At 45.6% G+C, this 12,745-nt stretch overlaps 1 protein-coding gene across 1 annotated transcript in view; it reads right to left on the bottom strand.

Annotated features, from left to right (window-relative positions):
- The window catches only part of DIP2B (disco interacting protein 2 homolog B), a 230,434-nt gene extending 218,388 nt beyond the window's left edge, over positions 1-12,046 (bottom strand). Inside the window, 1 exon segment of the mRNA XM_021091658.1 lies at positions 11,793-12,046. Within this exon segment, the coding sequence (XP_020947317.1) occupies positions 11,793-11,892 (100 nt within the window). The 5' untranslated portion in view covers positions 11,893-12,046.

Below are 12,745 nucleotides of genomic sequence, written 5' to 3'. Positions count from 1 at the left end.
ATACGCTGAGATGTAGCCGTAAAAAGACGTGACTAAAGAAAGAAAGATTGATTCTCCAAATAAGAAAGGAAATCCAATAAACTAAGAATGACAACTCTTTACAATTTTAAGAAAAAAAAAAAAAAAACTGTAACTATGTATGGTGATGAATGTTAATGAAATTTATTGAGGTGATAATTTCCCAATGTACAGAAATATCAAGTGATTATGTTGTATACCTGAAACTAACGAAATGCTGTATGTCAAGTACACCTCAATTAAAAAAAAAAGAAAAAAGAAAAAAAAAAACTGAAAACAGCCTTCTTGCTTCTGTCACAGATTTCTTAAACAAGAAATTATCAGGGGAGTTCCCGTCTTAGAGCAGTGGTTAACGAATCTGACTAGGAACCATAAGGTTGCGGGTTCGGTCCCTGCCCTTGCTCAGTGGGTTAACGATCCGGCGTTGCCCTGAGCTGTGGTGTAGGTTGCAGACGCGGCTTGGATCCCGAGTTGCTGTGGCTCTGGCGTCGGCCAGTGGCTATAGCTCCGATTGGACCCCTAGCCTGGGAACCTCCATATGCCGAGGGAGCGGCCCAAGAAATATCAAAAAGCCAAAAAAAAAAAAAAAAAAAAGAAATTATCAGAAACTTCTAACGATTCCTGCTGGGTTTGTTTTTTATAAAGGAGATTCAGTGACAAGACTGGCCAGCCCTGTGATGCATTTCATACCTGACCTGAGTTAAAAGCCACAAGTTCCAATCTATGAATAAATTGAGACATCATAATCTAAGGTCCTTAAAAAGAAAAAAATCCTACAGCTACTTTAATCACTAAAAGCGAAAGTCCTCTGAAAAGAAAGGAATAACAGAGCACTAATCCTTCACAAAAAAAGACATAACTCCAAGAAAAATCAATTAAAGTACATGTCATTTACAGAAATATCTACATTAAACATTAGTTTTTATAATGAACATTAAATAGCCTAAGGAAAAAAAGAAACATTAAAACCTTTTTCTGAACCAGAATATAACTATTAACACTCTATCTGCAGTCCAGAACACACCGACCACCTTTCAAAGACACCAGACCTGTGGATTTTCATTTAGGGCTGTGCTGTGCAGCATATTTCCTTCTGGATTCCCCCTTTTCAGTTTCTCATCATCCCCACCTCAATTCAAGGAAGAAAAATTAATTTCACATCAAAATATACGTACAGGAGTTCCCATCGTGACTCAGAGGTTAGTGAACCCAACTAGCATCCATGAGGACACGGGTTTGATCACTGGCCTCGCTCAGTGTGTTAAGGATCCAGCTTTGCCGTGAACTGTGGTATGGGTTGCAGATGCAGCTTGGAACCCGAGTTGCTGTGGCTGTGGCGCAGGCCAGCAGCTGCAGCTCCCATTCAACCCCTAGCCTGGGAACCTCCATATGCCACGGGTGCGGCCCTAAAAAGACAAAAAGACCAAAAAAAAAAAAAGAAAGTACATAAAATTATCCTGTACTTCAGAGATACACAGTTTTATAGGATTTTACCCAATATTGTTTTTTGTTCTTCTAAGAAATAAAGAAGTCACAACTTGCCGGAAGTTAGGCTGACACAAAGGAAAGCATTCAAATACATTTCAGAGTCTAAGCCTGGGGTTCTGGCAATGCGAGGCCAGAAATAACCTCAGCCCTACTCCTATCTACTTCTCTTAGGAGAAACAAGATGGAACATTCCCATTCTATTCTCTCCAGGAAGCCCTACCTCCACAACTCCAAAGGCAGAAGCTGTATCCTAAGAAACGTGCCAACAGTTAAGATGGGAAAAAAAAAATTGCTGCAATTGCTTGAGATGTGATTTAGGGAGACGGAGACAGATGGCAGCATGGAAACACCATGCGGCTTGGAGCCAAGCCGACTTGGGTCCCAACCCCAGCACACTGTACTTTCAGGCTTCACGTTCCTTAACAAGTCTCTACAGAATGGAAACGACACACCTATCTTTAGGAGCTGTGAGGATTAGAAGCACATTGGAAGACCTATCCAAGGTCACAGAGCAAGCAGAGAAACAGGACAGGAACCCAGTTCTAAATGACTCAAGCTGAGTGTTCTCTCCCCTTTGCCATTTCTTTCAGACATTTCTGTTTCTGGCAGGGAGAAAGGGAAAGATCAGGTCATGGGTAACAACAGGCGGGACAGGCACACCCTGCCTTCCACTGAAGGCCCAGGTGCTTTCTGCCAGCTCAGTACCCTCCTCATCAAGATAATAGGAGCTATTTATTCAGCACCTACTTACCGGCCAGGCAGGGTATATAAAGTGCTAAGCACAGGGCTTGTTACATAATAAAGAACTCAAAAATTGATGGCTACTTATACAGAGATCTTCACTTCTTCAGAGAGCTTAGGAAAGGGTGGCTTCTTACAGGAAATTGAGTGGAACAGAAGTTAACCAGGCAGAAAAAGGGGAAGGAAGAACAATGCAGAGTGGGCATTTCTCAGAGAAACGCAGTGTGTACAAAGGTGTGGAAGTGAAAAAGCACTGTGTATTCAGCAGAGTACAAGTCATTCAGCACAGCTAAGGAGGAGAGCAAAAACCTGGAAGGCACAGGAAGTGGGGCTAAAAAGGCAGGCAGGGCTTGATATACAAAGGACGTTTGGATTTTACCCTGTGGATAAGAAAAGCCAACGAAAAATTTTAAATGGGGAAAAGGACTCAATTAGATCAGTGTTTTAGAATGATCATTCCATCAGAGACTACAGAAGGATGAACTGGAGGGAGAAGAGACTGAAGGCAGGTGGACAAGTTAGACTACTGCAGTAGTCTTAGCAAAAGACAGTAAGAACCTGAACAAAGACTGAAACAACGTGAATGGAAAGGAGGAAGTCGGAAACAACAGGACTGAGTGACCCTCTTAGAGGTGGACATTCTGAAGCAGGGAGTATTTCTGGAACAGGCTGAAACAAGGAGTATGGTTTTGGACATACTAAGTTATAGCTGTCTGGGGGCGGGAAATCAATGGGATGTGGAGCAGAGAGGAGTCAGGGCCAGAGACACAGGCTAGGGAGCCATCACCTCCCAGCCATGATAGCTGAAGCCCTGAGCACAGATGAGATTATTCAGCAAGTGTATGTGAAATGAGGTGAAGGCTAATGACAGGTATCAGGAACACCCACACCAGGAGGAAGAGAGAGAAAAAGAAGGAACAGTTAGGGAGCTAGAAGGAAATGACACCATAGAAGCTAAAAAGGGAGGGAGTTTGATAAAGATAACGGTCCATGGTGTCCAATGTTGCAGAGAAAGATGCTGTATATACAGTGGGCACTTTTCAGTCTGAAATCAGAACTCACTGGTGGCCTCGGAGACAGTTGTTTTTCAAGGGCTTGATGGGGCGGAAGCAATGGACTGAGGAGTGAGCAAAGGTAGGAAAGAAGACAAAGGAAACTTAGGCTCTACTTTCTAGGATCTATGAGAGGAAGAGAACGAGAGCACACAAGAACAAACAGATTCTAATACAAGATCAGTGTTTCAGAATGGGAAGACACTTTTCTTACGATGGGAGGAGCTTCCGTATATTTATAGGCTGAAGGGAAGGAGCCAAGTGTTAAGTGAGAGGTTAAAGATGAGAGGAAAAGACAAAAGACTACAAATGAATAGATCAATCAATGAAGTAAGATCCCAAGATCCCAGAAGAGAAGGAATGGGACTGAGATCACAGTCAGGAGGAAGGTCGTTCTTCCTCTGAGAAAAGAAGGAAAGGGGCTAAGAGTGGGAACAGATAGAGAAACGTTTGTGGGTGTAGAAGAGGAGGAAGCACAGGGAGTTTGGCTTTCTGTAAAAGCCAGTAAGAATGAAAAGCAGTAATATGTAGACAGGGTTCTTAACTTTGCGTCACAGACCTTTTTAGGAAACTGATGAAAGCTGGAGACTCTGCTCTCCAAAAAGGCACATGAGCAGTCAAAATTCTGCACACAATTTCACAGAGTCTCCAGGTCCACTGAAACCAGCCCAGGTATCCAAAGATTCTGTCAGCTGTGATGCTATGAAATTCCACAGAAATGGTCCTTCAGAAGACATTTTGTTCACAGAAGAGCATCCCCAGAAGAAAGTAACTTATTCATCATAAAAACAGTTCCCACTGTGGCTCAGCGGGTTAAGAATTCGACTAGTATCCATAAGGATGCGGGGTCGATCCCTAGCCTCATTCAGTGGGTTAAGGAGCTGGCGTTGCGGTGAGCTGTGGGTGAGCTGTGGTGTAGATTGCAGACGCAGCTTGGACCCTGCGCTGCTGTGGCTGTGCTGTAGGCTGACAGCTATAGGCCCAATTCAACCCCTATCCTGGAAACTTCTATATGCCTGCCACAGGAGCAGCCCTAAAAAGAAAAAAACAAAGAGACAAACTATTTGATGTGCACAAAAGCACTAAGACACTAGGGATAAAGGATACAGGAGACCGTTCCTGCCTTGGAAAACAAAACTTGGAACTTAGAGACAATGAATGACAGAGTCTTGGATTTAACAACAGCTTTAACTAAAAGTAGTATTTAAAAAAAAAAAAAAAAATTGGGGGAGTTCTCATTGTGGCGCAACGGAAACAAATCCAACTAGTAACCATAAGGTTGCAGGTTCCATCTTTGGCCTTGCTCAGTGGGTTAAGGATCTGGCACTACTGTGAGCTATGGTGTAGGTCACAAACACGGCTCAGATCCCATGTTGCTGTGGCTATGGCACAGGTCAGCAGCTAAAGCTCTGACTCGACCCCTAGCCTGGGAATCTCCATATGCCTTGGGTGCGGCCCTAAAAAAAAGCAACAACAACAACAAAATTTTTGGTCATGCCTGCAGCATGCAGAAGTTCCTGCGCCAGGAATCAAACCTGTGCCACAGCAGCGACCCAAGCCACAGCAGTAACAATGCCAGATCCTTAATCCACTGAGCCACCATGGAACTCCAAAAGGAGTATTTTTAAAAGAAAAAAGGACAATTTAGAGCTGACCTTTAAGTCTAAAGATGGAGGACTGAACAAGGCTGGTGATAAATGCAACTCAAAGGAAAAGTGGCTGCAAGAAAACTTTTGTGAGTTCCCACTGTGGCTCAGCGGTAATGAACCCTACTAGTATCCATGAGGACACAGGTTCTATCCTGGTCTTGCTCAGTAGATCCAGTTGCCATGAGCTGTGGTATAAGCTGCAAACGTGGCTTGGATCCCAGCATTGCTGTGGCTGTGGTAAAGGCCAGGGGCCACAGCTTCGATTCGACCCTTAGCCTGGGAACTTCCACATGCCATGGGTATGGCCCTAAAAAGACCAAAAAAAAAAAAAAAAAAAGAAAAAGAAAAAAGAAAACTTTGAAGGAGGAACCAAAAGAATTTGTTAAGAAGGACAAAGAGAAAAAGGAAGAGCCAAAAACCATTTGGAGATTGAGCATCCACATGTGCCTTTTCACAGCCTGGAGACGCATGAGTCTAAGAAACCATGCCTACATTTCAGAGCCCTGCACGGAAACATACAGACTTGGAAATACACCCATGCCAGATGTCGGAGAGAAACAGACCAGCTACTCTTTTCTGCTCCAGTCAACTGCTTGCAGTGACCCAACATGTGTTGAACTAGGGTAGAGGGTGACGACAGGAGCAAATGATGGTGGAGTGAAGTCTTACGAAAAAAATTACACAAATTGATTCCATTCATCACTTCACATATAACCATATTCTGCTAAGCAACACAAGATATTAAAAACAGCCAAGTCACTATGCATCCCTTCACTATCAGAAACAATAAAGATTACACGTACCAAGCACTTACAGCACGCACACCCCACACCCAGCTGTTCCACGATCTCATTTCAAACCTTCCTCCAACTCTAATGAGGTTGTCATTCCTTTTTTAAGAACTGAAGAAACTAAAACCAGGAAGGTCAGGCAGTCTTTTCAAGGTCACAGGGCTAAGAGACAGGCCAGGATTTGGACCCAGGCCCACCAGATGCCAAAACTCATTCTCCTCAAATGATCACACAACCCAGCCTCGTGCCAAAATCAAATCCCCAAGACAGAGACTTTATGTTTCAATTCAAATCAAACTGAAGTGACCAAAAATTTACTGCACTTCCTAAAACAGTAACAAAATCGTTGAGAAGCTGTTTAAAAGAGTTTAAAGACTGACCTCCGTAGGAGCTTACACTCAGATGAAATTAAAAACAATATAATGGGAAAATAATGACTAAATAATTAGAAAATCTATGATTGACAAAAATGATATAAACTGTAAACGCTATAAGGTTTGATGCAAGAGAGCTCACAGAGGTCGGGGCAGGTTTAGGAAAAAAAAGGGAGAACTTCAACTGAGCTCTCAAAGAATGGTGAGAAATGGAGCAGACCAGCAAGATGGAGGGTTTCAAAGAACATTCCTGATTAATTATGAGAGAGGACCATGAAGAACTATAATCATTATGATACAAATACACGCGAAGGCCGTTTTTTCAGCCCATCATCTGACCTTTCAATCCCCAGGCGCTAATCCTCACACAGGCTGGGAAAGACAGCAGCCACCAAAGGCTGAGCTGCGAGTGAAGAGTTAGAGATTTCTCTCATCCACAGATCCAGCTCAATGCTAAGGGACTGTCAAACAAGATTAATTTTTCAAAACGCACACCAGAACTAGGGTGTCTAAACAAGTGCCATCCTTTACAGTAAAGTGAATCATTCTTCCAACGAATCTGTCTGGAACTGCCCTCAAAACCAGTTTACCATCATTCTAATTTTTTGACAGTCACAACTAAAATACATTCATAATCACTCTAGTTTTTTCATTCACAACTGGTGTGAATCAACCGGCTTTTCTCTACTTGCCTCCAAGTAAGTCACAAAATGCAACTCTACACTGAAAGAATTAAAATTTGCCGCCATGAGGATTTTCAAAGGGATGTGCCACAGGCTCTGACAGCAAGCAGCTCCTAAAGAGGAGGTCCAACATAAGACAAGCACAGCCCACCAAAACATGGACACGCACGTTTCAAAAGGCAGATCACTTAGATGATGCCCCACTCGGGTTACGCGAAAACCCCACATTCTGCTCTCCTTGATGCTCCTAACATCAGGTATGACGACTATTTAGATGTCATTTTCAGATAAAGGTGTTTCTTATGAACTCACAGCTATGCTATATACTGTGGGGGAAGTGGCCACTCTCCCATTTTAAGTAAATCGAGAAGGATTTACCAATTTTCTGATGGCTTAATTCCAGCCGCCCTTTGGAGACTGAATTAACAATCTCAAACCAGCATCTCTCTCTTTTCCTCTTCAACTCCCCCACCTCTGCCCAGCTCCTCCAGGAAGCACCTCAACTCCTGGGAAGGAGGCCTCTCTTACACCTCCACCTTCAAGCTGGACCTGTACCACGCTCTGAGGACTGCTGGGGTGAAATGTGACGAAATGACAGGAGATCGGGAGGATGGGACTGTGTTTGTTGCGTTTGTGCCCAGAGGAGCATTCAAATAAGAAAAGGGAGGCTCCCTTCCTGTAAGTGTTATTTTATCTTAAATACCTTCCCAGTTGTCATCTGGGCACTGTTTTCAGACACCAGAAGACTTGCAGTCCTTCCAATATGCCACCGGAATATGGGATTTACGGCCTTCTTCCCGTCACACTTAGGACTGAACTGCATAAGCTAAGTCACAGCTCTTTCTACCAGCCACACAAGCCAGTCTTGTATTTATAGTTCTCTGCCGTTTCTTTTTCACAACGACGGAGCAGATAGCTTCCTCTTTTCTTAGAAGGCAGCTCTGCACCAAACTCTGTACTGGGCTGTTTTGTTGGTATTATTAAGTGATTTCCCTATCAGACTCAGCTCCCTGACAGCGAACACGGTAGCCTGCTTACCTCTGTATCCCCAGCACAGGGCACACAGAAAATAAATGTCAGCCGAATCAACTAAGGAAACAACAGATTCAAAAGCGGTTTCAGAGAGTCAGCGGGACTCTTTTTTGTTTTTTTAATTTTTTGCCCCTGCCTGCAGCAGGTGAGAGTTCCTAGGCTAGGCATCGGAACCCTTGCCACAGCAGCAACCCAAGCCCCTGCAGTAACAATACTGGGTCCTTAACCCACTGAGCCACCAGGGAACTCTTTAACAGGGCTCTTTGGAATTGTGGCATACAACTGTTTAGTAGTATTTCCTTAGAGTAAAAATTAGAGTTAACAGCTTGTGCAATAACAGTAAAGATATTTAAATCATTTGATGGGAGTTCCCGTTGCAGCTCCGTGGTTAACGAATCTGACTAGGAACTATGAGGTCGTGGGTTCGATCCCTGGCCTTACTCAGTGGGTCAAGGATCCGGTGTTGCCCTGAGCTGTGGTGTGGGTTGCAGACGAGGCTCGGATTCCGCATTGCTGTGGCTGTGGCATAGGCTGGCAGCTACAGCTCTGATTAGACCCCTAGCCTGGGAACCTCCATATGCCACAGGAAGCACCCCTAGAAAAGGCAGAAAGACAAAAAAAAAATTTTTAAATAAAAAAAAATAATGGCACTCATCAGTGAGTAACTTTAGACAAAACACTTAGCCTTTCTAAGTTTTCCCTTCTGTTAAATCAAAAAAAGGGAGTTCCCAATGTGGCTCAGCGACAACGAACCCCACTAGTATCCATGAGGACTCAGGTTTGATCTCTGGCCCTGCTCAGTGGGTTAGGGAGGTTAGGGATCCGTCATTGCCAGGAGGTGTAGTGTAGGTCACAGACATGGCTTGGATCTGGCGTTGCTGTGGCTGTGCCTGCCATAGACCAGCAGCTGCAGCTCCAATTGGACCCTTAGCCTGGGAACTTCCATATGCCACAGGTTCAGCTCTAAAAAGCAAAAAAAAAAAAAAAAATTGGAAGAACTGTTAATATCTATTCTACCTAATCACAAAAGTTTAGTGAGGCTCAAATGACATAATGTACAAGGTCATGACACAAATAAGATGTATTATCAGACACATGCAAACGAATTCTCATCAACAGTGTTATTTTATAGGCATACACTTGACTAAAACATATGGCTAAAGTTCAGACAGCAGAGATTATTGTCAAACATATAATAAATACAATAATAATAAAATAATACATGTGCATCCTGAAAGAAATTTCAATCATGGGAATACTTGTAGAAACCTCCTATCTATCCAACTTGTCTATGGAGAAGCTGGTGATTATGCATCCATTCAATTTTAAATGATTCCCTAGACAGGGTCAGGCTGTTCTTTTTGGTGCGAGAGCAGAAGGCTTTAAGCACCAAGTCCACGATGACCTGCCCGAAGCATCAGCCACAGCACTGGGCTCTGCAAGGCGCTCTGCGGCAAACAGCCCAGGGAGGCACAATCTGCGTTCCAGCACAGGGCTGGCTCATCTGCGACCAAAACCTGCAGCTGAAAATACGGGCATGCACGAAAAAAATTCTTTAACAGCACGCAGCTCGGATGATCACTATAATTAGGTCCAACTACAGCCTAAAGCTTAAAAAAAATGAATAAAATCGAGGAATGGGTGCACCAGAGCCAGCAACACACAATAAACATACAGTTAAAAGCATCTTTTTTTTTTTTTCTCCAGAAGAAAAAAAGTACTTTGCTCAGAGCAGTAACTGTGGAGGAAACGTAAAACAAAAGTTCCTTCATAATACACCACAGACAAACAACAATATGCTATAGATCTGGGGGAGGGGGTGTTGAGTTGTTTTGACTTCGCTTGAATTCCTAAAAACCGTTTACCTACTTCTCCAGTCAACCATCCTCTGTACCTCAAACAAGAGAGAAAGACAGATGGCTAAGATGCTGACACTGCAGGCCCAAGGGGTTTTTTTTTTTTTTTGTCCAGTTTCCGATCGCTAAAAGAGATAAACTGCAGAATAATGCAGTTATAAATCTTTAAGAAACCAATTCGAACTAAGTCTCAGGCCAAACCGAAACAATCCTGCATCAGAAAACAAATCATGCACTTGTCCTTAAAAAAAGGCTGAAGCCTTGGCATCCCAGTTTGTAGGAGTTTCACACCTTCCTGAAGGAGAGAAAGGTGAGCTAATCAGTGTGAGCCCTAGAAACAGTTCCTCGGAATCATCTCTAGGAACACCCAGAAAAGTAAACACAAATCAGCTGGAAGCAGAGAGACCAAGAATAAGGAGCTTCCAGGGTTTCCCTCTCCATGTAAAAGCAATCAACTCCTATTTTTAATCTCATCTGACGCAAACTTCCAGCCAAACTTCTCTGGCTCATCAAAGATAGGCTGATTTGTTACTATAAACTAACTGGTTTAAAAGTCCGATTTGAATAAGAGCCATCACAGATTGAATGACAATGCTTCAGTTTAGAGAAATGAGGTAATTTGAGAGACAGAACCAAGATGGCAATGCCCTGAACACTTCACAGAAACAAACTCATCCACCACCGCAACTGTTTCTGGGGTCTGGCCCAAGAAGAACTTCCCAACTGATTAATTGAAAAATAACACGTTGATTATTAAGTGCAAATGAAAACAGCACCTCCCTATACATTGGGAAAACCTAACAGGGTTATTACAAATAATTATTTCCCTCCATGCCCAACTGGTTTTATAACACTCCAATCTACTTCTGGCTTTTCCCTGCAAAGGACTGGGGGGTGGGAGAGAGAATGCCCTGATAAGTAAACAAAAAGTCAGAACTCTCCTGGGAACTTGTCACATTCTTCTTTTCCAATCAGCAATGTTTAATCCACTTGAAAAACGCTTGTGAAGAGGGCTTTTGGCAAAGAACTCAATAAGAATATGCAGCTCTGGGGACGCTACCACAGGGCTGACATCAAGCTTGGAGGAAAATGCTGCTTTTGTCTCAGAGGCAGCCTGTGATAAAAACAGGAACTTTATGGAGAACTGATCACAACTGCACAAGAAGCCTGATCACATGCCCACAACAGAGCAACGTTTCTCTCATTGCCGTCCAGGGACTTCTCCAAGAATAGTGGCTCGATTTATTCCATTCTTTTAATTCTCAAAACCAATCCAAGCCTCCTGGTAACAATCCATTGTCAAAAGAAAGCCGGTGCCGGTCAGGATTTGCATGTAACCGGGAGCCACCTCTCTCCTCTCTTCAAAGACTCCAAAAGGTGGATTAGATGCGGAAAATTCAGTCCGAATACAGGCAAGCAGGAAAAAATCTTTATGACAAAGGTGGTCTAAAAGCAGCCCCGGTGTCTCTCTCTGGGTTAAGGCCACAGCTTCTGGCCTCCCTAGGACCCTCAACGGCCCACCCTGCTTCCACCTCACTCCTGTCACGGGGGAGGCATCTCGCATTGTTAAAGAAGGAAGAAGAAATGCTGCGGATTTCCCCTGTGTCTTTCTCATTTGCTGAAGGGGGGAAGGGGAGCTGAAACAGGCGTGGGGCCCTCCCCTCGAAAAGGGGAGAGGAGGACTGGAGAAGGCTGTCAGCCACCCTGCTGGTGGCCTCACTCCCACCCCGCCCCCACCGTGCCCCGACGCCCCGGCAGGAGCGGGAGGGCTCAGCTTTGTCTCGGGTTTTGGGGGGCAGGGAGCGCAGCAGCAGCCCGGGCCGGGGAAGGACCTCTCCCCCCAAGCCCCTCCTCACCCCCGCCCAGGGAACACAATGAACTACGCGGAAATCCACTGCCCAGGGTGGGAGCGGAGAGAAGCGACCCCTCAGAGCCCCGGCCAGATTTCCGGAACCCTCCTCCCCTCCGCCCGCGCCACCACCAGGGCGCGCGGCGGGGACCTGGTCTCCCCTTCCAGCGATCCGCAGCGGCGCCCGGGCGCCTGCCCGACCCCCCGACCGCCCAACCCGACCCCCGGCCAGGCTCCCCACCCCCGGCCCGGCTCCTACCCTCCGAGAGCTCCAGCTCCAGCTCCGCCAGCTGCGCCCGCACTTCGGGCGGCAGTGCTGCCACCGCAGCCGGCGCCGGCTCCAGGCCTCGCTCCGCCATCCCGGCTCTGCCAGCCACACTCCGGAAGACAAGCGAGCGGGCCGAAGGAGGGACGGACTGACGCGGGCCCACACCCCGGCTACAGGATCCGGCTCCGGCCGCCGAGCGCCGCCAGCGCCGCCGCTGCCGCCGCCGCCATGAGCGAGGGTCACGTGAGCGCGACGGCCCCGCCCCCGGGCCGAGGACTCTCCGCCTCCGCAGCCCAGTCATGCTGAGGACCCGCGGGCTGACGGCGCCCTCTACTGGGAGACTTCTGAAACGACGCGTCTAAACCCGTCCCCCAGATTTCTCCCAGGCGAAATGGGCTCACCGTGTTGATGTCGATGTGAACAAGTAGTGTTTACCTTTTACAGACTCTCAAGCAAGGCGTTTTCAGGGGCCCTAGGTCTTGCTTTTTCAAGTTATCCTCACTTAGTAGTGCATGCCGTTGTCTCGTCCCTTCCTCCGTTCCCCCCGATTGACACCTGACCCTTTATAAGGACTTGAATGCAGGCCAGTTCTTTCACTGGGGCTTCCCCATCCCATTTACCCTGAGCTCCTTGTTTCTATTTCAGTTCTAGCATTTAAGGCAAAGGAGGGAGAATCCGCCTCCTCCCGCCTAGACTTCTAATCACTTGCGAGAGGAAAATTTTTTCTTTCTGTTATTATCCAACTGGGCGTATGACTTAATAAGTGTTCTAAAAGTATTAATATTTTAATTCAATGTAAGGATCCAGACACCTGTGTGTTTTCACCAGGAGCTACTGGGACAGATGCCTTAAATTGTCATCCATAGTCTTTCTTTAATAGTATTGAACTTTTTTTCAATGCCAAAACTCCCCTGCACAATTTGAGGGAATTCCAGTGTTTTCCC

Source organism: Sus scrofa, chromosome 5, assembly GCF_000003025.6.
Source record: "Sus scrofa isolate TJ Tabasco breed Duroc chromosome 5, Sscrofa11.1, whole genome shotgun sequence".
Lineage (NCBI taxonomy): Eukaryota > Metazoa > Chordata > Mammalia > Artiodactyla > Suidae > Sus > Sus scrofa.
The sequence above is the reverse complement of the archived record's forward strand: the minus strand, read 5'-3'. Positions and strand labels throughout refer to the sequence as shown.